Raw genomic sequence first — 26,145 nt, forward strand, 5'->3', positions numbered from 1 at the left:
CTGAATGCCTCCCCAGGAAGCCCCCGGTGCTCCGAGACCTCCGGACGGCCACCGCCAGGCTCGCGCGGCCCAACCTGACCTGCGATCTGCTTCGGGCGCGAGACCCACCTGCGGCCTAATGGCCAAATCCTCCTGTCGCCTTCAAGTTTGCATCCGCGGCTCCTGCTCGCGTCAGCGCAAGCGAAGTGTCGGTAGCGAGAGCGGAGCAGAACCCTCGAGTTAAACACCAGCGATGCAGGAGCGAAGGTCCGCTCGGTAGGTTTGGAGAAGGCTGAGGCGAGCGGCGAAAGAGCTTCTTTAAAAACAGATGAACGAGCGGTGCGGCTCATCTCGGGAGGCCTCTCGAAAAGGGCGCTAGCAGCCGGGCCCTGGGCCGCTGCGGCCCGCGCGGTGCAGCCGGCGGGAGACAGCTCCCTGCTCCCTGCCCTTCCTCGTGCGCTGCCTGCCTGCCGGGGCGTTGCTGGGGCTATTATTCCTGTTTGCGGAGGTACAGACCCATGGCGACTGCTTCTCTTAATTTACTGAACGTTGCTCTAAGGTGCCGTGGAAAAGCATTTAATTAGAAGCAGGAGGAGTTTGCAGGAGCTGATGAAACTCAGAGCCCTTGAGCCGAGCTCTTCGGGTAAGCTCCCCGTTTAAATCGGGTGAAAAACAGAAACGTGTCCTGAGTAACGTTTTCCAGAATGAAAAAAGCTCCGTTTGCAGCTCTGTGCTGCGTGGGACAGGTCGGGCTCCGGGAAGCGGGTTCGGAGCCTTTCTGTGGCTTCGCGTCCGCGAGGCTGAGCGGGGCCGTGCTCGACCTCGGTGCTGAGGTTCGGCATTCAGGAGGGAGCCGCGGGAGGCCGGGGCGCGTCACTCCGAGCCGGCTCTTCCCCAGCCTTCCCGTTTGCCCTTCAGGCCACCGACGGTGCTTGCCTTTGCGCTCCCTTGCCTTTCGCCCGAGCGCCGTGCCGCGCTGGAGCAGTGCCGGGTGCCAGACCCGGCTCCGACCCCGAACGCGCTGGGCCCCGCAAAGCCCTGCCCTTCTCCTTATGCATCCAACTGGGAAATGCAGCCTGCAACCCGCTTCCTCCCAAACGCTCCAGAAAGGCGGATTAACCTCTGCGCTGCGGCGGTCGGCAGGCGACCATCCAAGGGTGAAGGGGGTAATGCTGCGCTTTGCTCCAGCGCTCCGCATGGGGAAGCCGCGGGAGACGGCCCTGAGCGAGGCCGGAAGTGCAGTGGCGGGGGGGGAATCCTTTAGGTGCTCGGGGGAGCGAGGCAGCGAGGAGCGAAGCGCCGTGGTCACGTAGCCAGTGCGCAGCAGCGCTAGGAAGAGCCGCCAGCTCCCGGCGCAGGTCCTGTGCTGTCGCCGCGCGACGCTTCCTTCCTGCGCGGGAGCGCGTGGAGAAGTCGCGTTTCTGCAGCTCCCTCCGTCGGCCCCTCTCTGCCTTATCACAGCGAGGGAGCGCGAGAACTCGGCAGTCACTTTTCAATTTATTTTTATCTTGTTGATCACATGCTTTTTAATGTTAAATGTTCTGTGGGGGAGGAAATTTCTGCAACTGCAGAATTAATAGGGATTCAGGGTTTTTCAGCTGAACTTTGCAATCAGTTTTTGCAAATTGCAGGCTCATTCTGGCAGCCTGCGGCAGCCAAGCCGTATTGATGGAAACGTTCCTGTTCTCGTCGTGAATTCCCCCTGCACGTACACGCCGAGGAGCCCTCCCGTGTGTGCAACCCGTACGCAGCAGCTGTGCTTTAGGGCTGCCGCGCAGCGGCACGGACCGAGGGGGTGCTCAGCACCTTCGTCCCCCTCCCCGCGGCAAGGCGGGATGCGGCCGGAGCAGCGCCGGGAGGCAGCTGGCGCCGAGCCGGGTGCGCAGGGAAGGCAGGACGTGGTCCGCTGCGGGATGCGACCCCGGTGCCGGCTGCCCGGGCGAGGAGCTGCGACCGGCGGGGCGCGCTGCCTGCTGGCGTAGCTCCTGGAGCTGCCCGGGCGGAGTTGTTTCTTGCTGCAGGCAGGTTGAGTTTAATTGTGTTTTAAGCCATTAAAAAACTATCCGCTTTCCCGTGATCTGATTTCATTTTCTAGCTCTGTTTCTGCTGCTGGGGCGACTGAAACGCGGCTTCAGAGAATTGCCCGGGGTTCTCCTTCAGCGCCCGCGCGTTCCCAGGGCTTGTGTGCGAGGGCGCGTGGCTTGTGCCACGTGGTCGGAGGGGCTCCCTGGCACAAAACCGTGACTTCTTAAGGGTAAAGCTCTAGTCAGGAATCCAGCTGCGGATGGTTGATGGAAATGATCCGCTCGGGATGAGGCCTGTGCAGTGGGAAGGAGGAGCAAGGCAGGGCCCCCCGCGCGCGCTGCAGGGAGAGGTCTGCCGAGCTGCATCCCCACCAGGCTGGAGACGCCTAAAGAAATCCCCAGGCGCTGCCGCCCTTTCTCCTCTGCCGGAGACTTTTATTCCATTAGCAGCTTGGTGAGCAAGCCGAGGAACCCGGTGCAAAGTCCAGTGCTTCAGTATAAGCCCGTCTCCGCTGGCGGATTTAACCTGACCCGCCGGACTTTGCACGGAAGCGGCCGGGGACAGGCGCGCGGGGAGGATTTGCTGACGGCGCAGTGGCTGCGGGCCTCGCTTGGCCAAGCGATCTGCCTGCAGCGAGGCGCAGCGGGGCTGCAGCTCGCGCCCGCTCTGCTTCTTCCTAGCGCGGCAGCCCGGAGAGGCGGCTGTGCACCACGAGAAGGCCTGAGCGCTGTCCTAGCGTTGGTGCAGTGCAGACGCTCGTGCAGGGGTGGCCGGAAAGTCGCATCTCTGCCCCGGAGAGGAGGCTTCCCGGGGAGGCAGAGGGGCCGCGGCGGGTGGCTGAGCGGGAGGACGGGCACCCCGTGCCCCAGCCTTCGGCTCGGGCGCCCCGCCGTACGTGCCCGCCGAGGCTATCTAATTAGGTTTGCGGCTGTTAGGATAAGCGAGGCCTTGAGCTGTGCTGAACGGCCCCTCTGCTGTGTGTGCTTCTGGAATTTGTGAACGTGCTTTAATAAAATATAAAAAACCCAAGTTTTTTAATATGGAGACACAGCTGAATGAAGGGGCAGCCTGGCCCGGGCAGCGTGGTCCTGCAGATCCAAGCGCGGCCTCCGCTGGGGTCCTGCACCGCGATGCCCTCTGCTCCCTCCGAGGAGACGCGCTGGAGTGGCCAGGCCTAGGCAGGGCGATGCCAACGGAGGGAGCCTGCAGGGAAGGGAGGGATCCCCAGAAAGGAGGTGGTTGAAAGACCGGGACAGTTTTGCAAGGGAAAAGAGGTGAGAATGAGGCCGGCGTGCAGGCGTTGTGTGTGCAAAGCCCGATACGAGGCTGCTGCCATGTGCGAGCGCCGAGGGGCCGGTGCAGGACCGAGGCAGCAAGCCTAGCTGATGTAAGGAGGATGTTTTGTTGTGTAACCGGCAGCGTTTCCTTTGGAAAAGCGTTGCCCAATTAAACGTGCGTGCCGAGAACATCAGTCAGCCCTCCTCTGAGACGAGGGAAGCCTGCCCGCAGCGAGAGGATCCCTGGCGGAGCATCGGGGCGATGCGACCGGCAGCGGCAGCAGGCTTCGGGGGCAGGGGCTGCCCCGAGGCAGGGGCGCTGTGCGGAGCGCGTCCGTCCATCTGTCCGTCGTCCGTGGGCGGGCGGCTGCTGTGGCCGGCGTGCTCCCTCCAGAAGTCGTGCAGGCTCCTTCCTCCGAAGTGAGGCTTGTGGATGGGGAAGAACTAGCGTGTCTTCCTCCTTGAGAGTTTAAAGTGGGATGGAGGGGTATCCAGAGTAGCGAAATCCAGCTGGAATGGTGCATCCGCATCACGCGGTGAGGAGCGAGTGAGCGGTGGCTCAGGCGCCCCAGCACGGCGTGGGAAGGGCCAGGCCTGCGCCTGCGAGTCTGCTGCACCGACGGTCTCCGGCGCCCCTGCGGATGCTCGGGACAAGAGGAGCGTTTCTCCCGAAGCTGCTTTCTAACCAGCTCCCCAAACTTGGGGTACCCGTGCTTTCCATCAGGCCTCGCGTTTCACATATCCCGGGTGGCTCCTGGGCGTTTGTAACAACGCAGAGTCGTTAGTGCTCGGTAGTAACGAAGCCCGGACGAGGTCTGGCTCGCTGCGCCGCCGGCGGGATGCGGAGCTGGCTTATCCCGTTAGGAAGGGATTGCCGGTGCACCGTTGCAGCGTTTTACCCCTTGGCTCTGCTATAGGTTTTCCCGCTGGTTAGACTCAGTCCAAAAAAGCCACCCTGGAGAACCCGTTCCTTGCGCGTTTAGCCGTGCTCGGATTCCTTGCAGAGGCTCTGTCGAGACAGCGAGCTCTGGGCAGGGTTTTCTCAAAGACGGCCGGGTCGAGTGCCGCCTGGCTCCCCGTCGGCCGGCGCTCCGAGGCCCGGCGGGTGCGGGGCGGCTGGCTTTCCGCAGCGCTAGCGGCGGCGTGCTGCTTGCCGCGCCAAGCTCCGTACTGGCCGAGGAAGAGCTTCCCCCCTGTGACAGCTTTTTGCGGCCGAGGTTTCTAGCACGAGCCGCGTTAGTGATGGGAACGGCACCTGGGCTACTTAGGACCTTTGGTGCCAGCAGGGGTCATTACATTAACACCGTGTGATCGAAAATACCTCTTACTTTCAGCCGTTCCGCTTCAGGATCCCCCTTAACATCCGTTAAGCAGTCTAATTTAACCCGAGATAGGTAAAGGGAACCATGTTACGTAGCATACGTTATTCTCAGCTCACCAGAAGTATATTGCCTCGACAGCGTCAGTGGGGCACGCGTGCTCGTGCACATCCGAATGCAACTGCTGAACCCCGAACGCATGAATAATTACCGGATATCAGAACTTATGCTGATCGGAGCTTGAGGCTTTTGCATTGAAATCTGATTTTGCGGAATCAGTGGTAAACAGATGCAAAACTTGGCCTGTCCTCTGTTCAGCTGGCTGCTGCGAAGGCTCGTGCTGATTCACTGGGAATCCCGCTTGGTTCGCAGGCGGGTGCGGGGGGAAAGGTTTTGCTCAGAGGTTGTGTGCAGCACGGTACCAGCGAGAATAACGATGTTAAAAAGTAGAAAAGAAATATTGATTCTTATGGATTCGTAGCTCCGTTAGCAGTCTGAGGGAGGAACATATGGTTCTCTCTGAGCCTGTCAGCGACATACATGCCTTGTTCAGGTGCAATGCAGAAACTTCTTGATTTCAAGAGACATGTCTTTCTTAAAACATACGTATCTCCATCTTTTTTTTAACCCACCGTTATAAATAATGCTAAGCGTAACTGATTGGGACTTGGAGGCTGTTTCTCTGGGCGGGGGGTCGGCCTGTTTGCATTGCTGTAGCTCTGTGCGTGCTCTGCCTTGGACAGCTGAGCTGCCTGTTCAGCTTCTGTGATGGTTTTGCGTGGTTTCACGCAGTGCTAAAGATGAGATGTTACAGGCAGGAAAATGTGATCCTAAAATCAGAACAGTCAGCAGAGGATTTTGAGCAGAGGGTGATTTTTTTTTCTTTTAACTCTTAAAACGTTGGTCTGATAAAGGTCACTTAAATAACGGAATCTGACAAAATGACAAATATGACAAACAGAGACAGGTTAACGGTGGCAGATTAACCCGTTTGCCTTTCGCGAGGCTGCCAGACCCAGGCGGGTGCCTCTGGTCGTCACTGAGGTCCCCAGTGTCGTGGCCAGGCCGGGCTGCAGGGCAGAGCCCGGCCCCGTGGGAGCCAGCCCAGGCAGCGCGGTGCGGGGACGATGGCCCTGGCGTCCCCCCGCTTGCAGCTGGAGCTTAAGCAGCTTGTGTGCTCAGAGTTGCCTCCATGATGCTGTTTGACCGTGCGTTGCAATTACACAGATGTGCCAGGGAAGAAAATGGATGCAGTTACTAGTCCATTAAGCTTGCATCTGTTCGATCCACGCAAATCCACCTGGACCTCCACATCCCCCCACTTCCCAGTTGGAGGACGCTGGAGGGAAGGTGGGCAGACACTAGGATTGTTTCTCGGTAGGGTTTCCCCTCCCAGGCTGCTTCAGAGTTGAAGCTCTGTCTCTTGGAGAGCGTTATCAAACGTTTACATGATTGCAAACCCTATTTTTGAGACTCCTTGTATCATCCTTGTTTTGCTTTCTGGGATTCTCAAAATATCTCCGGCAAAATAATAAGCGTGTTTAGATTCAGACTTCTGAGCAGAAGAGACCTTGCCTGTGCTACCTCGCCGAGAGGCTTGGAGATCAGCTGTGCCGTCAGCCCACCGACAAGTGCTGCAGGTTGGAGGTGATCCTCTTCGGGGGAGCAGCTCCTGGCAGGCGTGCTGCCACGAAAGCCCCTCTGCGTCCTCCGCGTCGGGCAGCGTCCTGAGTATCACTTCCCTGCCGGGGGTGAGTCTGCTAGGGCCCTGCTCTGGTGACTGTAAGAGTTAAAACTTTTTTTCATTAAAAAGATTTTTACGTAGCGCTTCAAAGTCACAGGCAGGGCTCGCTCTCTTGAAAAGCAGATGTGGCCGGTTCGATACCAAAGTGTCGGTTTGTGCAGGGAGGCTTTGAACACTCCTCTGCGCTTGGTGTTTTTGTTGCATGTCCGCGATACAGCGAGGTACTTTGCTGCTTGGATTTCTCCAGCCGCATCTCCCTGGCATTGATTTGAACGGGCGTTCGAGGATGTGATGTTGGGACAAGGAACTGTTCACCTGCATTTCGTAACTTTTGTATGTGGCTTCTAAGAATATTGTTGTTGTCCTAAGGTGCTCTGTACACAGTGTGAACTGTGCAGTTAGCCTTAAAATCAACTTACACCAGTGCTTTAGAGACAGGTATGAACAAGGAGGGATTCTCACACATGCACGCACCCCCCCCCCCATGTCGTCTTTACACTTTTGGGGGGGGTTGGGACAGTTTGAGGCACATGTGACTTGGCTTATCGGCAGGGCATTGTTGTGCTGCTCTGCAGATGCATATTCTCTCCCGTGTTTGGTTGGCACCAGTAAAGGAAACTTAACTTTTATTTCCTAAACTGACACCTTGCAACTTTGATCTCTGATACATCCCTGTGGTTGGACTCTGCTGCCCTGCAGACCGGCTGAAGAGCGTGCAGCAGAATTGCTGCTTCCTCCAGATAGGAGCATCAGCAAGCAAGCGAGAAACACGTAGGAAGGACTGCTAACTCTCCTTGTATGGGAAAAGGATCAATATTTGCACAGGGAAAATCAGAAGCCTGCTTAAGAAAAGCTCTAGATTCAGACTTCTCACAGGGGTTAGGTTCCTTCCCTCCTGGTTTTTCCAGAGGGGGAGATGCAGGAACGGCTATGGCTAAGCAGTTCATCTGCCTGACTTCAGGTGTATCCCGTGTGCCGAACCGCTGGCGTCCCTCCTTGGAAGGAGAGGACCAGCCTGCTGCTGCCCGGGCACTGTCCTCTGAGCACCGTCCCTGCAGGGGTTCACGGTGTCGTGGTGGTTTGAATGCAAAGTCCGTGACTTGGTTGTGATACGGGGGTGAGGTGGCAACGTTTCCGAGCTGTTAGCCTGTGTCTCGTTAGCGCTCTCTGTTGATGCTTTTAGATGCCTCCAGTTCAGTCCATGCTGTGGTGGCATAAGGCTGTGTTCGTTCCTCGAAGCACCATGGCATGACATGGAGGCTCCTAGAAGCAAGATGGAAGGTACAGTACTGGCAGCGGCCGCCACTGTGGACTCGCTTTCTCTCCCTCTTGCGCTGCTGTTTGAAGGTGGGGGGAGAAGGGAGTGAAAGGGGGAGGGGGAGAAAGCTTGAAAAAATGAGGAAAACCGTTAGAAAGCTGCCAGTGACCTGCGCCAGGAGAGGCCGAGGTAAGGTGCCCCTCCTGCTCCGGGCCCGTCCGTCGGCCACGCTGGCGGCGGAGGCTGCCGACAGCCCGGGGCTTGGGACGGCAGCGGTGAGAGCGAGGGCGTCCGTCCCAGGTGCCGCCGCTGGGAAACCCCAGCGCTTCTACCACGAGGATGCTTCCTTCACCAGAGGCTGCTTGTAATTTGTGGAATACTGAAACGGACTTGGAAAGCTGCTGTGAGTTTTCAATGGTGGTTTTCAGTCACGGTGACGTTCACGGATGAAACCTCCCTGTCTTTTGTGTCTCGTTGCATCACAGAAAAGCAGGGTCCAGAACGGAAGAGGATCAAGAAGGAGCCCGCCACGCGAAAGCCCGGCTTGCTGTTTGGAATGGGCCTTTCAGGGATCCGGGCCGGCTACCCGCTCTCCGAGCGCCAGCAAGTCGCTCTGCTTATGCAGATGACAGCAGAGGAATCTGCAAACAGCCCAGGTGAGAGCCGAAGCGTGGTTTTGCTCGGGGGTGTGGGCGGACGTGCGTGAGCTTGCAGGAGACTCGCGGGTACCTGGACCACGCAGTGCACAGCCACATCAGTTACCAGGTAGGTAGAGCAGATCGTAGGCACCAGCGGAGATTAGCTGCCACCCCGGAAAGGCGAACGCTGGGGCTCAGCTCAGTTCTGCTGCCTGGGGAAAACGCAAAGCAGGGCGTCTGGGAGCGAAGCTGCGGGACGGAGGCGCTTCGCTCCTGCCCGCCTTTCTCTCTTGGCTGCTTTTTGTTTCCTGCCATCTCCATGTAGCTGCCCGAGCTTTGATAAACATCTCCGGTTCCAAAGCAGTAACCGGTGTTGCCCAAAGAGGTGCGGAAGGGCTGGTTTACTGCCCCTTTCCAGCACCGTGGGCTGGGTGCTGGGCTTGGGGGCACCTTTGGGGGCCCTGTGCAGAAGCACAGCTCTGGCACCAGGCAGCAGGACACCCCGGTCCTGTGGCTGCCCGGGGGGCTTGGGCACAGGCGTGGAGCGTGCCGGACTGCCACCGGCGTTTGCACGTGGCCGGGGACTGCCGATCCTTCAGGTAGTCGCTCCCAGGATAAGGCAGTAGTGGAAAGAGGTGTCCCACGGGCTGAATGCTGCTTCTTGTGGAAAAAGGATGAAACTGGTAACCAATGCACACTGTAACCTGAGACACAGAGCAGCTGGAATGTGTTTACCATGGATTTTGTGTTTTAGTAATTTTATCTGTTGCATATACAACCCCCTCTGGGGTTTTTAGATGCATTGTGCTATCTGTATATTTGTGCCTGCATCTTACGCACAAACGTTGCAGTTTTTAGCCACCTGTTTTGTTGTTCTTAACGCAAATCTAGCAGCTTATGTCGCTGTTACTTGGGGAGGAGGGGGGAGCTGCGTAGCCTCAGAGCCTTCAGCTGCTCTCCCAGGAAATGTGCGCTCTCCTCCCAGGGCGCTCAGACCTCGCGTGTTCTCGGTAAGAGGCCACTTCCCTTAGGAAATGAGGTTTTAGGGTAAGGAGATGCATTGTCTACTCTAAATCGTGGGATTATTGCCTACAGTCTTTTCAAGGACTACAGTTCTCTCCAGTGGGCTTTGGCAGCCTGCAATTAATATCTGTGTTGTACACACACAGGCTTTCCTCTGTCTTCACATCAACTTCCGAGGTTCAGTTGCCTCTCGGTGCCTTGTGGCGAACGTTTCAGTTGAGAGGCAAGATTAAACATATTGCAACAGCTCCCTCTAAGGGTTTCGGTCTTCCTTTGAGTTGCAGTTCTTCACTGTGTTTCTCTCCTCCCTGCAGTTGACACAACACCAAAGCATCCCTCTCAGTCTACAGTTTGTCAGAAGGGAACTCCTAACTCTGCCTCCAAAACCAAAGATAAAGTAAATAAGAGAAACGAGCGGGGAGAGACTCGGCTGCACCGCGCTGCCATCCGAGGAGATGCCCGGCGCATCAAGGAGCTCATTATCGAGGGTGCAGACGTCAACGTGAAAGACTTTGCAGGTGAGCAGCCCCGGGGCGGCACGGCGGTCGCTGCCGCGGAGCCAGCCCCCCGTGTGTACGTTTTCCCGTCTGGCTGAATGCGCCCTCTCCAAGAACGGCTCCTACCAGCCGTGAAATACTTTCTTTATAGCACAGGTTTGCTTTTATAAAGAGGAGACTAACCAGAAATAATTTTGCCCTTTTGGGGGGAAAAAGTCCTGCTGTCCTTTAAAAAAAAAACCTACTAGAGATTTGTCAAAGTAGTAAATCCTTGAAAATCATCAGTTCCCGTGTTAGAATTTGGCAGCTAAGTTCTCTGGCTGTCCTGCCGGTACTGCCTGCTCCTGCTCGGGGAGGAGAGGAGAGGCTGAGCTGCACCCGCTCCGCAGCGCTTCCTTGGGCTGTCGCAGCTCCGCGTGCTGCGCCCGTGACAGGGACCCACTTGTCTGTTTGCTTCTTCCCTCCCACATGGGTGTTGTCTTGGAAGTCTGGAGGAGGATTTGCAAAGGGAGGTGGGCTGTTTTAGCTTCTGTTTTACTTAAAACATAAGAAATTGTATGCACAAAAATACTAAAAACATTAGGCTTGTAAAATCATCGCTCCAAAGTTGAATGGTGAATAGCTGCGGCGCTCTGGGTTTTGGTTTTTTAAGTGCAGAACGTGAGCCTGCAGCCCAAGGGGAGCTGTGCTGGGCGCGCAGAGTGCCGTGCCCTGGGGAGATCAGCCTCCGAGCTGCTCCAGCAGCAAATCCAAATCGGAAAGTGCTTGGAGCTTCCTCTCTGAGCCTCAGCTCCTCGCCCGGATGTGATAGCACCTCCGTCTCCTCCATTTAGCCGGGCTGTGAAGCTCCTGCTTCTGGTGGGGGGAAGGCTGAGTCGGAGGCCGCGTGCAGAACGGGGAGAGGAAAGCAGCCTGCGGGGCGGCTCGTTCGCCCGAGCCCTGGGAAGGGAACAGTCTCGCAGCGAAATGGTAGTCGTGAGATGAAGCGTCTCCTTCCTGCGCTCCCGTACCCACGAGGGGGCTGAATTAGCATGAGGCAGCCTTTCTTCTGGCACTTCCAAGAGCTTGACTTTGCTCTTTACCGTTCTCTTAGCACGATTTTTTGGCTATAAATAGATAGGCGTGTTCCTCTGCCTGTATGATTAATATCAGTGCTAGACTGAAGTATCAGTTGTGATTAATTTTGGTCACAGGTGCCCCTTTTTAATGCTCCAAGTGAAGGTATCTGAATAAGCTCCCACGACACTATCAGCAAAATACTTCAGCAGCCACACACATTCGCTGGGAAACTTCAAAACAGTTTCTGCTTAAAAATAGTCTGTTTGAACATGATAAAATGTTTCATTCTGTATTCTTCAGAGGTTTGTTTGAGAAGGAGAGCTGCTGTTACTGTGGAGATCTGCTGTTTGGCTTCTCTGTGAAATCGGGGCCTGTTTGTGGTGGCAGAGCTGCTTGCTTTGGAAAGCAGGCAGAAAATATTTGTTCGGTCTGCGTGGGGGATGTTTCAGAGGAACGTCTGCAGTTCAGAACTCGTTTCTGACTCAAGCAGCGGTGTTCCTCCTATGGAGGAGCAGCAGAGGGGATAGGAGTTGAGATCCGACTTCCCCAAGCAATTCTCTGAATTTCATACACAAAACTTTGCCTTCTGATTTCCCAGAGCTGCGTCGATTCTAGCAGATGATTTGTCTGTGGTACGTTGCACTGCCAAAGGGAAGAGTGGGATGGATTCACCCAGTGAGTGTTTGGGGCTACAAGGCAGAGCTGCAGGTTTCTTGTGCAGAGCATCTTGGTCGCGTGGACCCTGCTGCGCCACGTGGGAGCTGGTCGGGGGACAGTCACGCTGGCCATCAGGGCCGTGGGCACCCAGACACGTTGGCAGCTATAGCTTCTGTGGATGGAGGATATTTTTCACCGGTTTTAATTTTTTTCCGTAGAGATGATGTCCATGTTACGAGTGTCTGTTTGCTTGCAGGCTGGACAGCGTTGCATGAGGCGTGTAACCGGGGTTACTATGACGTTGCAAAGCAGTTGCTTGCTGCAGGCGCCGAAGTCAACACGAAGGGGTTGGACGACGACACCCCGCTGCACGATGCGGCGAATAATGGGCACTTCAAGGTTGGTTTTTGATGGATTTCGTGGCTGGCTTTTAATGAGAATTTCCCTGCCCCAGTGCTGTTAAATGTTTTGTTTGGTGTTCCCCTTTGCAGGAGAATAGGTTATTTTTCTTCCGGGGTGGGGAAGAGAGGCAGCATAGCTTTGCATCTAGTTCTTCTCCCTTCTTTCTTGCCCAAATTAATTCATGTTGCCATTTTTTGTCTCCTTTCTTATCAGTGACTCTTACTGTCCTAAGGCCTGTCCTGTGGCCTGAGGAGAGGCTACTCTGTAGCCTGAGGACATCCCCGCTTTTCTTGCATATCTGAAAGCTCTGCAAAAAGCCTAGGACTGAAACACCTTTATGAGCATCTTCATCTTCAAGTCTCATTTTCTGTTTTCAGGTGGTGAAATTGTTGTTACATTATGGAGGAAATCCTCATCAAAGCAACAGGAAGGGAGAAACACCTTTAAAAGTAGCTAATTCCCCCACCATGGTGAATCTACTCCTGGGAAAGACCACGTATCCCTCTAGTGAAGAGAGCTCAACAGGTGAGATTGACCTTTATGTGAACATGGGAGTGATGTTTGTGGCCTGCAGCTGTCTGTTAATACAGATACGTTAAGAGGACAGTGAAGTTAGACTGTTGTCAGAATATCTGCACGCTGCTGTCACGGTCAGGAGTCCATCTGTAGCTGTAACTCTCAAATTCAGACAACATAACTACCAGCCTTTAGCTCCGGGAGCTCTAGCTGTTTGCCCTGGAAGCCTACGTTGAGATCACTTGCCTGGTGCAATCGAGATGTAGGATTGGAAGCCAATTGCAGGTAAATGGATGTCTTACCTTTAAAATGTCAGTAATATTCCAGCTTGTTGATAGAAAGGAGGAAGTTTGAGTGCACATGTTGTGTATTTCCCTCCCTTCCCAGCTAGGGAGGCAAGGAGCTCTGCTGTACCAGCGCTGGCGTTTTCAGGTCGTGCTCCTGGGCTAGTGTTTAGTAGGGTGCACTGATAGAGCCTGCCCCGCGAGTGCCACCATCGTGGCTGTACTAGATGGGAAAGGTTGCAGCTTTTAAGTAGTTCTAATTGGAGAAAACATTCAAGCCTTTTGGGGAGTCTTGGCCTGCCACTCTATTTGCACGGTCATAACCCTGTTAACAATTTTTTCTCTCGATACACCCTGGACTTTGTTTTCAGGAACATCCCTCACAGGTTTGATACTGAACAGCTATTCCTTTCTGAAAGATCTTCCAACTTGTATTTTGAGCTTTTAGCTGCATACTTAGCAAAGGCTGGGTGAGGCAAAGGGGCGGCAGGGCTGTTCCCGAGGGTTCGAGGTCTCTGCAGCAGACTGTGATGATGTTCCCTTCCCAGGGCCCCTCGGAGGCCTAACACATTGTTCTCTTCTCTCTGCAGAGACCTCAGAAGAGGAGGACGCCCCTTCCTTCGCTCCCTCCAGCTCTGTTGATGGCAATAACACAGACTCAGAGTTTGAGAAGGGTTTGAAGCATAAGCCCAAGGCCCAGGAGCCCCCCAAGACCATCACCCCGGTGAAGGATGAGTATGAATTTGATGAGGACGATGAACAGGACCGGGTACCGCCAGTCGATGACAAACATTTGCTCAAAAAGGATTACAGAAAAGAGACTAAAGCAAACAGTTTCATTTCCATACCCAAAATGGAAGTGAAAACTTATACTAAAAATAACACAATTACACCAAAGAAAGCTGCCCACCGCATCCTATCGGACAGCTCGGACGAGGAGGAGACTAGCGTTGCTGTGGGGACTGGGGAGAAGCTGCGACTTTCGACTCACTCGATATTGCCCAGCAGCAAAATCCGGGAGCCCGCCAGCACAAAGCCACAGAAGGAGAAAAGCAAAGTAAAAAAGAAGCGGAAGAAGGAGACTAAAAGCAAAGAGGTTCGGTTTGGCAAAAAAAATGACAAATTTTGTTCCTCTGAATCAGAGAGTGAAAACGTGGAGAGTGAGGAGGATGATAGAGACTCTCTTCAGAGCTCTAGCTGTGTAAAGGACTCCAGGCTAGTGCTAAAGGAATCCTCCTTGTTTAACTCTCTGTCTGCCTCATCGACCTCTTCTCATGGGAGTTTAGCATCCCAAAAACATAATCCTAATCTTACAGAACAGCACTCCAAGCACTGGAGGACGGACAATTGGAAAACCATATCTTCTCCAGCTTGGTCAGATGTCAGTTCCTTATCGGACTCCACGAGGACGAGACTGACAAGTGAGTCAGACTACTCGTCTGAGGATTCGAGCTTAGAGTCACTAAAGCCAGTCAGGAAGAAACCAGAGCACAAAAAGAAAAACAACCCACACAACACTGTTTCTGAGAAAAAGAATTCATTCCATACCAATGTGGATGGAGCAATTCCAAAGCTGGACAAGGAGGGGAAGGTTGTTAAAAAGCATAAAACAAAACACAAACATAAAAACAAGGAGAAGGGGCAGTGTCCCATCAGCCAAGACATTAAAATAATCAAAACTTTTTCTTTTGAGTTTGAGGACTCTAAACAAAAGCCTGAGAAAGGCTTGATAGTAGAGACAGAAAATCCAGTCGAAAATAAATTGAAAGTATTAAAGCATGAGCGAGAACACTGTAAGAAGGAAGAAAAGCTCCCCAAAGGTAAAGTGGAGGAGAAGGAATGGTTGTTTAAAGATGAGACTGGAAAATCCTCGAAAGAGGAGAAATCATTAAGAAAAGTCAAAGATGGTAGTAAAGACATGAGCAAATCCTTCAGAGAAGGATTAAGTAAATCAGAAAAAGAGAAGCCTGTAAAGGAGAAGTCTCCCAAAGAGGAGAAGCCCAGAATACACAAGGAGGAAAGAAAGAAGAAGTCAAAGGACAAACAATCAAAATCTGAAAAGAAGAATGATCTGAAGGAGGAGAAAGTTGCTAAACTAGAGAAAGAAAAATCCTTCAAAGAAGAGAAAGAAAAATGCAAAAAAGAAAAAGTTTACAGGGATGAGTCTGGGTTTGATGAGTTTAATAACAAAGGCCAATTTGCCGAAAGCGAGGACACAAAGTTCAGCCTCTCGGATGATCAACAAGAGAGATGGTTTTCAGACTTGTCATCTGATTCTTCCTTCGATTTCAAAGGCGAAGATAGCTGGGATTCTCCAGTAACAGACTTCAGGGAGATTAAAAATGACACCGTGGCAAAACTAATCATAGAGCCTGTGAAAGAGGAAATTAAAGACAAGAAAAAGGAAAATAAAACGAAAGAGAAGAAAGAATACAATGAAAAACGTAATGAAAAGGACACTTTCTTAAAAAAGAAAGAGCGAGACTATGTGGACAAAAACTCTGAGAAGAAAAAGGACCAAACTGAAAGACACAAAGCTACTCCTAGTTATTTGCCTGAAAAGGACAAGAAAAGGAAGGATTCTGCAGAAAGTGTCAAAGAGAGAAAAGAAAAAGATACAGGTGAAACCAACAAAGATAGAAAAGATTCCTCTGATAGCTCTAAAGATCGGAAAGATGTTAAAGCTAAGCAGGAAGAGCCCTATCGAGATGAATTTAAAGACTATGGTTGTGAAACATTCTTCAAGGATAAGTCCGACCCTGAATTCAGTGGCAAAAATCTGGAGAGCTGGGATAGGCACCATTCTGGGAAGGAGAAAGAGAAGAAAGATGCTCCTGATAAGGAAAAAAAAGAAAAAGTGAAGCCAGAAAAATACAAGGAAAAATCCAAAGAAGGAGACAAGGAGAAAAATGAAAAAGTTGCTCCTGAGAAAAACCTGAAAGACAAAGAACTAGATAAAAGTTTCAAAGAGAAAAAAGAAACGAAAGAGAAGTACAAAGACCTGCATAACAAAGACAAAGAAAGGAAGAGTTCTTTTGACCAGGTTAAAGAAAAGAAAGAGAAAAACTTCTCTGCAGATAGAGAAGACTTCTCTGAAAAAAAGGAGGAGAAGAAAGGCAAAGAGAAAAGCTGGTACAGCATCGCAGACATCTTCACAGATGAAAGTGAAGACGAGAGGGATGATTACAGCTTAACGGGGTTCAAAGTCAGTGAAGCTGTTGGGAGCGAAATGCATCGACTAGACAGTCTGCAGGAGAAGGATGATGGTGCAGCTGCTGAAAAGGAGCTCTACACCGACAAACACCGGAAGTACTCCTCGGATAGGCAACATTCAGGAGAAAAGCAGAAAGAGAAGGATTCTAAGGAGAAGAAAAAGGACAAAGGAACATCGGAAGGCGGAAAAGAGAAAAAGGAGAAGAATTCCTTTGAAAAACACAAAGAGAAGAAAGATTCTACGGAGAAGTACAAAGACAGGAAAGACAGAACATCCATAGACTCCACTCAGGAAAAGAAAAACAAGCAAAAGCTCCCTGAAAAAGCTGAAAAGAAGCATGCCAGTGACGATAAGGTGAAAAACAAGCATAAGGAAAAGACGGATAAAGAGCATTCCAAAGAGAAAAAGTCTTCAAAAGGAGGAGAGTCAGAGAAGAGCCTATTGGAAAAATTGGAAGAGGAGGCTCTGAATGACTACAGAGATGACTCCAATGATAAAATCAGTGAAATCTCCTCTGATAGCTTCACAGATAGAGGACAAGATCCAGGACTGACCAGCCTCTTTGAGTCTTCTAATCTCTCCCTTACTGATGCCTCTGAAGAAAAATTTAAAGATTCTCTCCCTTTGCCCTGCTTGCAGGACAAACTCAAGGAGAAGGAGAGACACCGACATTCCTCATCTTCGTCGAAGAAAAGTCATGAGAAAGAAAAAGCAAAGAAGGAGAAAACAGAGAAAAAAGAAAAAACAGAAGAGTTTAAAGACTCCAGTAGCAGAAAGGATTCCACTCATTACGAAAAAGATTTCTCTGTGGATGGGGAGGCTTTTAGCACTTCCTACAACATGAAGGCAGAGCCTGATGACGAACCAGAAAAAAACATTGATTACTTATTTTCTGAAAAGAAAGATAAAAATGATTCTGAAAGAGAGCTGTCAAAGAAGGCAGAAAAAGAAAAGACTTACGGTTCCAGCACCATCAGCACAGTGAAAGAGAAAAAGAAGCGAGATAAACACAAGGAAAAATGGAAGGAAGAAAAGGAAAAGCATAGAGACAAACATGCAGATGGTTTCTTTAAACATCACAAAGATGAGCCAAAGTCAACACTTAAAGACAAGGACAGTCCTCAAGTTACCACCTTTAAAGATAAATCAAAGGAGGAAAACCTCAAATTTGGTGAAACCAAGCTGAAGGAGAAACTCAAGGAGAACCAAGAGAAAGACAAAACAGAGTCGATAAAAATAAGCAATGGAAATGAAAAAATAACCCTTTCCAAAGATACTGGCAAGAAAGATACCAGGCCAAGGGAGAAACTTCTGGGAGATGGTGATCTGATGATGACCAGCTTCGAGAGGATGTTGAGCCAGAAGGACCTGGAAATTGAGGAACGCCACAAAAGGCACAAAGAGAGAATGAAGCAAATGGAGAAAATGCGACACAGATCTGGGGACCCCAAATTAAAGGACAAAATTAAAAGCGCTGAAGAGGTGCGCAAGAGGAGCCTGGATCTGGCAACAAAGAAGCCATTAACGCTGGATACTCAGCTCAAGGACAAGAAACTTAAAGAATTAGGTCCACTGACTCCTATACTGTCACCGGACAACAAGGCACAGCCTGCTGTTGGGACGGATTCTAAAGACTGGATAACTGGCCCTCAGCTGAAGGAAATCCTTCCTGCGTCTCCACGGCCGGATCAGAACAGGCCGACGGGCGTTCCAACCCCAGCATCTGTGGTGTCTTGTCCAAGCTATGAAGAGGTGATGCAGACACCAAGAACTCCTTCGTGCAGCAACGAAGACTACACAGATCTGATGTTTGAATGTGCTGACTCTCAGCACTCGCTACCCATATCCACGATGTCCATGAATGCATGTTCTCCATCCTTCTTTGACAGATATGCAAATGTTTCTAGTGGGCTCCCTGAGAATCCGAGTCAGACCCCAACACGTACCATACCCTCTACGAACCTTTACCGTTCTATCTCTGTTGATATTAGAAGGCCACCTGAGGAAGAATTCAGTGTTGGAGATAAATTCTTCAGACAGCAAAGTGTCCCAGCAACATCAAATTATGACTCTCCAGTGCAGCATTTAATGGAGGAAAAAGTTCCCCTTCCCTCTGTTCCTGCAGAGAAGTTCCAGTGTTTGTCTCCTGGTTATTATTCACCCGATTATGGAGTTTCATCACCTAAAGTGGAAGCTTTGCACTGTGCACCAGGAGCTGTCAGCGGAGTTGCCCAGTCACCTGAAAGTGTCTTTTCTGGTTTACAAGCAAAATCCTCCCCTTCACATAGAGATGAACTGCTGGCCCCTTCTGTAGAAAGTGCTCTTCCTCCTGATCTTGGCATGCCGTTGGATACTACAGAAGAGCAGCAAGCTACTGCTTCTATTATGCCACCAGAACCTACCTTCTTACCGCCTATTGAAGAAAACCATTTTAGTTCGGCTATGCCAGAACAAAACAATATGGACTGGGACAATCCTCCTTCCAGAAACCCTGACACTGCAATTCCTCCCAGCCTGATGGGCAACCCAGCAGAGCACTCTGTCGGCTGGTCCATGGGCTCAGAACTTCTAATGAAATCTCCCCAGAGGTTTCCTGAGTCCCCTAAACCACCACTCTGTTCCCTAGAACCAATTCATCCTACGCCAGTAGCCTTCATTCCCACAGATACGTCATACCCAGTTTCTCCTATATCTTACCCTCTGTCAGTGTCTGAACCAGGGCTCGATGAAGTCAAGGAAGATGCTGAAGAAGCAGTTCCAGGAGAAATAGCGACTGCTGATGAGCAAGCGCCATACATGTCCCCTACTAGATTAGACACGTTCTTTAATAACTGCAAACCTCTTCCAGAAGAAGCACCTGAGATACCTCCAGAGCCCCCTTGTATGCCAACAGAAACTCAGGCAGAAGTTGTTAAGACACCAGAAAACAACTATTTGGAAAACAATAATACTGCACCTACAAATACAGAGGAACCTGTAACGTGGCCTGATCCATTCACCAACACAGAAGATGACTTGGACCTTGGCCCCTTCTCACTACCAGAGTTGCCGCTCCAACCTAAAGATGTTCCAGAGACAGAGATGACAGAAACAGAACCAGTAGAAGAAAGTCTGGTAACAGCTTCAGAAACAAATGCTGGGATTATTAAAGCTAGTGCATCTGTAATAGCTTCCAGTGAACAGGAGGAGCCACCAGCCAGCCAGCCAACTACTGCCCTGCCTGTGGAAACAGAACCACAAGCAGAGGAGCAGAAATCGGAAGTGACTGCACAAGAAGCCACCTCAGAAGTGCTGAACGTACTTGACGAAAAGGGAATAGAGGAATCAGAAGCACAGATTTTCCAACAGACCTCATCAGAGTCTGCTCAGGCAGAGAGCAAAGAGGTGGAGCCCATTCATGAAGACCTGTCCTCTTCCAGTGGGGTGGCAGAGAGCAATTCCCAAAGCGGTCCTCCACCGTTGACCACCCCCGAGAGCGGCATCACACAGGAGAATGCAGCACGCAGTGGGAGCCAAGTCACTTCCTCCCAGACAGATGCACCTCCAGGGAACGCTCAAGCAGAAATCATTGAACCAGTACAAAAACCAGTAGCAGAAGCTCCCAAACCACCCAAAATAGAAGAGATTCCTCAGCGGATTACCAGGAACCGGGCTCAGATGCTGGCCAATCAAAACAAGCAGAACGCTGCATCTTCTGAGAAGGAATTTCCTCCTGTTTCTGCACCTTCCACGCGTGCCAAAGGCCGAATTACAGAGGAAGACGATTCCCAGGCTCAGCACCCACGAAAACGCAGGTTCCAGCGTTCCAACCAGCAGCTGCAGCAGCAGATCAACACCTCCACCCAGCAGACTAGAGAGATGATACAGCAAACACTGGCAGCTATCGTAGATGCTATAAAACTGGACGACATTGAACCCTATCACAGTGACAGATCCAACCCCTACTTTGAGTACCTCCAGATCAGGAAAAAGATTGAGGAGAAGCGGAAAATCCTCTGCTATATTACTCCCCAAGCTCCTCAGTGCTACGCCGAATATGTCACCTATACTGGCTCCTACCTATTGGATGGCAAACCTCTAAGCAAGCTTCATATTCCAGTGGTGAGTCACCTTTCTCCCTCTCTCATTTCTGCAAGTCAGTTTAAAACACAGCACCAGGGACTCTCCCCTCCCTTGTTGTTACCAGCACAACCACATTGTCCCCTAATGCAGTGAAAGCACTCTTACAGTGCTGATGGTGGTGTCTTTAGCAAACTTTTAGAACATACTTGCGGTGACAAAACTGAGCCGCGGTAAGGGGATGGCTGTGTGCTAAATGCATCCTCTGAGAATGTTGTATTTTTGCAGACAAGACCTTAGGCTGTGCTTAGGAACCTAAGATATTTTGAGGCTTTAGAGTGTGTTTATATGAATCCGCTGGATTTGAGGCCAGAAGGCAAAATTGCTTTTACAAGCAGTATAGTAATTGGATAATGGACCTAGAAGACTGTAAGGAAAAGATAGCTGCTCTTACATCCTGCCTTCATTTTACTAAAGCTTCAATATTTGACTTGCCGATAGTGGTAACTCCTTGGCAATGGGACCTGCATTTCCTTGCTGCACTGCATGAATGGACTTTGCTAATACAAATGCATCAATAAACTTAATGCTCCAGGCAGTAAATCTGGGATCCAGCCTTGAGGAGGAGGAGGGTCAATATGACCTGCCATGTCAAACTGTGTTCCCTGCTGCAGCTAGTGCGATAGACCCTGGTCCATGGGCCTTTCTTTTGCCTGTCCAGAACAGCAATGAAGCCCATGCAGGAACCTCAGAGAGGCCCCTTTTTGCTTTACTAGAATAAAGTTTTTATTGATGTAACATTCTTACAGGGAATTTTCCCTCTGGGGAATATAAACAGGTTCTTCTTTTACCCTTACACAAAACTTTGTTTTGAGGAGTCTTAATATATCCTACCATTTCAGAAGCCATGACTCTAAGTGAGCCAACAGGCCAAGTGTTGGGGGAAATCTCCATTTCCCCCAAGTATGAGCCATGTTGGAAGTGAGGGATGAAAACGTGCCTGTTCTGCAGCGAGAGGGGAGTGGGACCAGCATCTGCCTGGAGCCCTGTTTCATGAGTTGATGCAAGCTTTGTCTGCCACAGAGCCGTGAGCCTGCGGTCACATCTGCTCCTTCCTTCCTAGACTAACTCAGAGCCGCCTGCTCTGCTGTTCTGCAGCTTACGCTGAGCTTGAGGTGTGCTTCGCTCAGGAGGAAAACGCGGAGCAGCCTTGGCCGCCTGTTCCCCTGGCTCAGTCCTGTGCCTCTTTCCTCATCCACATGGCAAACCCTTCGCGGGGTGCGGACCGGGCTGCTCCTTCCAGCGTTTCTCTAACAGTCTCCTCGCTTTTGTCAAAGACTTTCGGGCCCCTTTACAAACTGCCCTTGCAACACCCCGGGTGAGCAGGCAGGTGGTCGGGAGAGCGCTGGCTCCGCGGGCTGAGCTCGCCTCTCTGCGCTGAACATCTGCCCCGTTGTCTCCTCCCTGCCTGTGGTCTGACCCCTGGCAGGGCAGGGACCGTTGCTGCCTGCCTGCTGAGCAAAGGCCTTCTGCAGCTCTGTGCAGCACCCTGCGGGGTGGGGCGGCCCCCGTTCCCTCTCCAAGACCTTGGGAAACGTCTGCTTTCACCGTGTGGCCTTGCCGCCAGCTCGCTTCCAAGCTCAAGGCCCCTGCCTGCATGGCGGGGGGGGGGGCAGGCCCCACCGCGGGGCTGCGGACGCAGCTGGAGCTGCTGCCTGTAACCCTTTGCTGTCGTGTGCCCGTAGATCGCCCCGCCGCCGTCGCTAGCGGAGCCGCTGAAGGAGCTCTTCAAGCAGCAGGAAGCCGTGAGGGGGAAGCTGCGACTCCAGCACAGCATCGAGCGGGTAAGGCAGCGCTCCAGGGGAATTCCTGCCGGGGAAGAGGCCAGGGAATTTCCTGTGCTGGGAACCCAGGGCTGCCACGCTCACTGCTTCCTCTGCTCTTCCCCAGGAGAAGCTGATTGTCTCCTGTGAGCAGGAGATTTTGAGAGTTCATTGTCGGGCAGCGAGGACTATCGCAAACCAGGCTGTGCCCTTCAGTGCCTGCACCATGCTGCTGGACTCCGAGGTCTACAACATGCCTCTAGAAAATCAGGTCAGTGCCTGTCTGTACGGTGATGAAGCGTCTCAGAGGTGCTGTGCAAGGTCCCAAGGGAGATGTGCTTTTGGGGAGGGAGGGATGTTACTAATGCTCTTCCTGCTCAGGTACCTATCACACACCACAGCACACAGATACAGGACACATTGCAGGAGACCTCCCCAGCATGTGCCCAGGTTGACTAGTCTGACTCAGTTACGGGAGGGCTCGAATCGCGTGTTCTGCGATACCCCGTGTGCGTGCAGGGGAAGGAAATGCATCCGGGAACACGGTGAGGCAGGGAGCATCATGTGTCTCTTTAGAAGCAACGATGACTCATGTTTATCAGTGAGTTGCAGGACCCTCTGCCCTTCTTCTTGATCAGGATCATCTGCACACTTGAAAGCTTTATTTATCTACACTCCGGGATTTCTTTTCATGTTGCATAAAGGGGAGAGAGCCATTAAATGAATTTGTATCTGAATACTGGCGTGGAAAGAGCCAGCCTCTGTTGCACAGTCCACAGAAAATGAGCATTTCTTCCTTCGATTTCATGTAGTTCTGTGCCAGGGAAGGGGGGGAATCACGTCTGGTTTCTGCAGTCTCTGTTGCTGTGCGGCTTTGTAAGAATTAAAAGGCGCTGCAGTGGGACCGAGCGATCCCGTCGGCACCCTCTGCCGGCCTGCGCGCCGCAGCTGCGCCACCAGCCTGTCTGCTCTGAAGAAAGCACCTTGCTGCATTGCAGAAGTGATCCTGTGCAGCAACAGTGTAGTGGAATTTATTAGTGCCCTGGCATATTGATTCGGGAGCCCTGATTTTATCCCTCGGCATTTCTCAGCCAAAAAGTGTCTGTGCTTCTACACTGAAGACGTTATGATCTTGGGCGTAAGTTGAAGGAGAGCGAGAGCCGCAGGTGCTGTGGCAGGGGCTGGCCCAAACGGATTCTTAGCTCTCTGCAGGGAAAGCAAAAAGGGAGTGCGTGCGTGCGCGTGTGTGCATTTGCCTGCACAGCATCTGTGTCTGAGGCTGAAACCCCGAGCAAACGGCTGCCGGAGGAGCTCAGAGCAGCACGCTCCATCACTGCTCCCTGCAGACGTCTTCCTTGTTACTTCAGCCCTGTTTCTGGTGAGAGTGTGCTGAAAGAGGGGTTTGAATATGGCCTGTTGGGACTTTGACTGTTTTAAGAGAAAAAACAAAGTCTCATGTAATTCCCTTTTGCTGTCTTTTGCTTAGGGAGACGAAAACAAATCGGTCAGAGACCGTTTCAACGCACGACAGTTCATTTCCTGGTTGCAAGACGTGGACGACAAATACGACCGAATGAAGGTGAGAGGTGCCGGAGCCCTGGCACTCCGGCTCGCCGCCCAGTTTGCTGCGGCGGCACGGTGCCGGGAGCAGGTCCTGCTCTTCCACGTCGGGCCAGGGAGGGGTTTGCGAGATAGTGATCTGGGCTGCTGCTCGGAGAGCCCCGAGGTTCCTCTGAGCGCCGTGGGGCCGGTGAGGCAGCCAGCTGTGCTGGTGGATGCTTTTTTGGGAAGCTGTGTTCATGGTTCCTGAAAATCTGCTGGGAGGAGGTGTCCTAGGGAGCTGTAGGCAGCGTTCCGCAATGGGGAGCGCTTGTGTGGACGGCACCGCCGGGAGGCTAGCACCTCTTCGGGGATTACAGGAGGGCGCTTGCCCCTGCTGGTTCGAAAAGGGGGGCTTGAGCCACATTCTGCTTCGGGTCCTCTGTCTGACTGTTACCTCTGCGTCTCCTGCCATATGGGCTTGAGCTTCTCGGCCAGTTAAGCCCGCAGGGCCTGCTCCTTGCCAGCAACACGTGCTGCAGCAAGCTTTACGATTTACAGGTGGCAGGAACCCATGCAATGATTTCCAGAGTGCTCTGCAAAGCTCAGGGTGGCAAACTTGGGGAGCGGTAGTGAGGAGGGATGTTCACCCTCTCCGCTGGTGACGCTGGAGGAGTTGGCAGCTCAAATGTGAGCAGTGGATGGAGCAGGACCCTGCTCTCGGACAGCCGAGGGCCACTCTGGGGCTTCGGGGACTGTCCGCTGAGGCTGTTCCCAGCGGCGGCAGTGCTCCGAGTGCTTACGAGCCTTGAAAAGCAGCCCCTCGAGGACCTTGTGGGCTGAGCCGCGCTGCTCTCCCATGCGCACAAAAGCCGAGCAATTTGCTTGTGCTCATGCTGGAAACGGGTGGGAAAGCGAGAACATGAATTTCTGCTCTGTTCGCTTGCCTCTCTCTATTTTGATTATGTCTGAGGCAGAGGTAACGGTGGCGCCTGCAGGCACCGTGGATTTGTTTGTGCATTCCCTGTTAAAGCTAACGGCTGGAAGCCAGCCGTCGTTCCCCCGGGCGCTCTGGCTTCGTCTTCAGGGACAGACCCGGCCCGCTGAGGCCCTGCTGCCCTGTGGCTGGGGGCCTCCCGGGCCCTGTCCGGCAGCCTCTCCCACGCCTAGCTTTCCCTTCGGTCCCTCGTTCCCACCGGGTGCTCTGTCCCACGCGGCTGCCGCGGGTCCCCGGCCTCTGCAGGGTGCGACTGGCAGCCGGCGGCCGTCCCAGCCTCCCCGCTCACCCCTCCTCTCTGCTTGGGTTTCTCTCCCGATCCAGACGTGCCTGCTCATGCGACAGCAACACGAGGCTGCTGCCTTGAACGCGGTGCAGAGGATGGAGTGGCAGCTGAAGGTGCAGGAGCTGGACCCCGCGGGGCACAAATCCCTCTGCGTGAACGAGGTGCCCTCGTTCTATGTGCCAATGGTTGACGTGAACGATGACTTTGTGCTCTTGCCGGCATGACAGTTCAAAACCAGGAGGCATCACTGAAGACTGGCAAGGACGGGAGCCCTCCGAGGTCGGGCGGTCGAGCTCACATTCACCCTTACCGCTTGCTGATGAATCCCTGGTCAGAGGAGGAGGAAGCAGCTATCGGCAGAAAACTAAACAATAAGAAAAAAAATTGCACTTTCTTCACAGCGCGTCCCTCACTTCTGGACTGAGGCGGCTCCGCCGGGCAGCGGGGTGGGGGCGCATCTCCTTTCCGAGCAGCCGCCGCGGAGGGAGGCAGCCGGGCTGCGCGCAGCAGCGAGCACCTCGCCGACGAAGAGACTGGCCTGCAGGGAGGAGGCCAAGGACACCGTTTGGGTGTTGCAGAAGCTGCTGAGCGGGGCCAGCAACCACGTGATTCATGTACTTGTGAACACAGTGATTTCCAGCTCTCTGTTTTCCACCGGTCTGCGGATCTCCTCGCAGAGAAGCTGCAGTAGGAAACTAGGGGGGGGTGGGGGGGGTGTTTGAGTTTCTCGTTCCATCCTGGGTATGTCTAAAAAAAAAAAAAAAAAAAAAAGAAAAGAATTAGAAACAAAAGAAAGCGTCCAACTTCGGCAGACGCGGCTCTGAAGGTGTGAACGGCGCCAGGCTCCGGAGCGGGGTGTGCGCGAGGCATCCTGCAGCAGCCGCTCGCCACCGCTTTGCAACAGCAGCGGACGCCGCCGGCGCGCGGTGCGCCGGAGCAGCACGGTGAGTGGCAGACAGACAGACGGAGAAATGGTGACGCAGAGAAAGGACTTTGCCAACTGTTTTTAATGGAGTAAAATCCATGTGGTTTATATATTTTTTCCTTTAATCTTGGGCATTTCGTTTCTCTTTCTGAGAACATAACTTGAAAACACTACAGAGCCAATACTCATATAAAGAAAAATTGTATCCCATAAATGCTGTACAGTTTTTATATACATTAACAATGTACTTTTGCTGCCTTCTAGATAATTTATTTTGCAACACATTACTGCACAGTTGTAAATAACTTATGTACTGTAACATCACTTTCAGTTATGTGTAAAGAAATAAATAAATTAATTAAAATTATCTTTGTATGTATAGTTCACCCTAGGCAGCACTTTCCCTTTCAAGGAAAAAATAAGGGCCAAAATGGTGTGCAGTGTTATTTCCAAGCCGGTCTCCTGCGCTCAGGCCTTGCGTACAGGTAGTCTGACCTGCGGTTTGTGTTGTGGAGATCTCCAAATGCTGACCTCTCCTGATTTTAACACAGTGTCGTTTTTCTCCCTTTTCCCCTGCCCTTTTGAGTTCAGCGGAGTTGGAAACCCACCGGTGCGCCGATGCTG

At 52.3% G+C, this 26,145-nt stretch overlaps 2 protein-coding genes across 6 annotated transcripts in view; one reads left to right on the plus strand and one right to left on the minus strand.

Moving 5' to 3' along the window:
- Positions 1–25,885, plus strand: part of ANKRD11 (ankyrin repeat domain containing 11) — a 168,118-nt gene extending 142,233 nt beyond the window's left edge. For all 5 annotated transcript variants that reach the window (XM_067302349.1, XM_067302347.1, XM_067302351.1 and 2 more), the window contains 9 exons: positions 8,088–8,258; positions 9,578–9,781; positions 11,733–11,875; positions 12,256–12,403; positions 13,269–19,993; positions 21,697–21,795; positions 21,902–22,045; positions 23,261–23,353; positions 24,635–25,885. In XM_067302349.1, the coding sequence (XP_067158450.1) occupies positions 8,088–8,258; positions 9,578–9,781; positions 11,733–11,875; positions 12,256–12,403; positions 13,269–19,993; positions 21,697–21,795; positions 21,902–22,045; positions 23,261–23,353; positions 24,635–24,820 (7,913 nt within the window). In that variant the 3' untranslated portion in view covers positions 24,821–25,885. The remainder of the gene's footprint in view (positions 1–8,087; positions 8,259–9,577; positions 9,782–11,732; positions 11,876–12,255; positions 12,404–13,268; positions 19,994–21,696; positions 21,796–21,901; positions 22,046–23,260; positions 23,354–24,634) is intronic.
- The window catches only part of ACSF3 (acyl-CoA synthetase family member 3), a 178,353-nt gene that overhangs the window by 51,554 nt on the left and 100,654 nt on the right, over positions 1–26,145 (minus strand). The window lies entirely within an intron of this gene.

Source organism: Apteryx mantelli, chromosome 10 (genome assembly GCF_036417845.1).
Source record: "Apteryx mantelli isolate bAptMan1 chromosome 10, bAptMan1.hap1, whole genome shotgun sequence".
NCBI classification, from domain to species: domain Eukaryota; kingdom Metazoa; phylum Chordata; class Aves; order Apterygiformes; family Apterygidae; genus Apteryx; species Apteryx mantelli.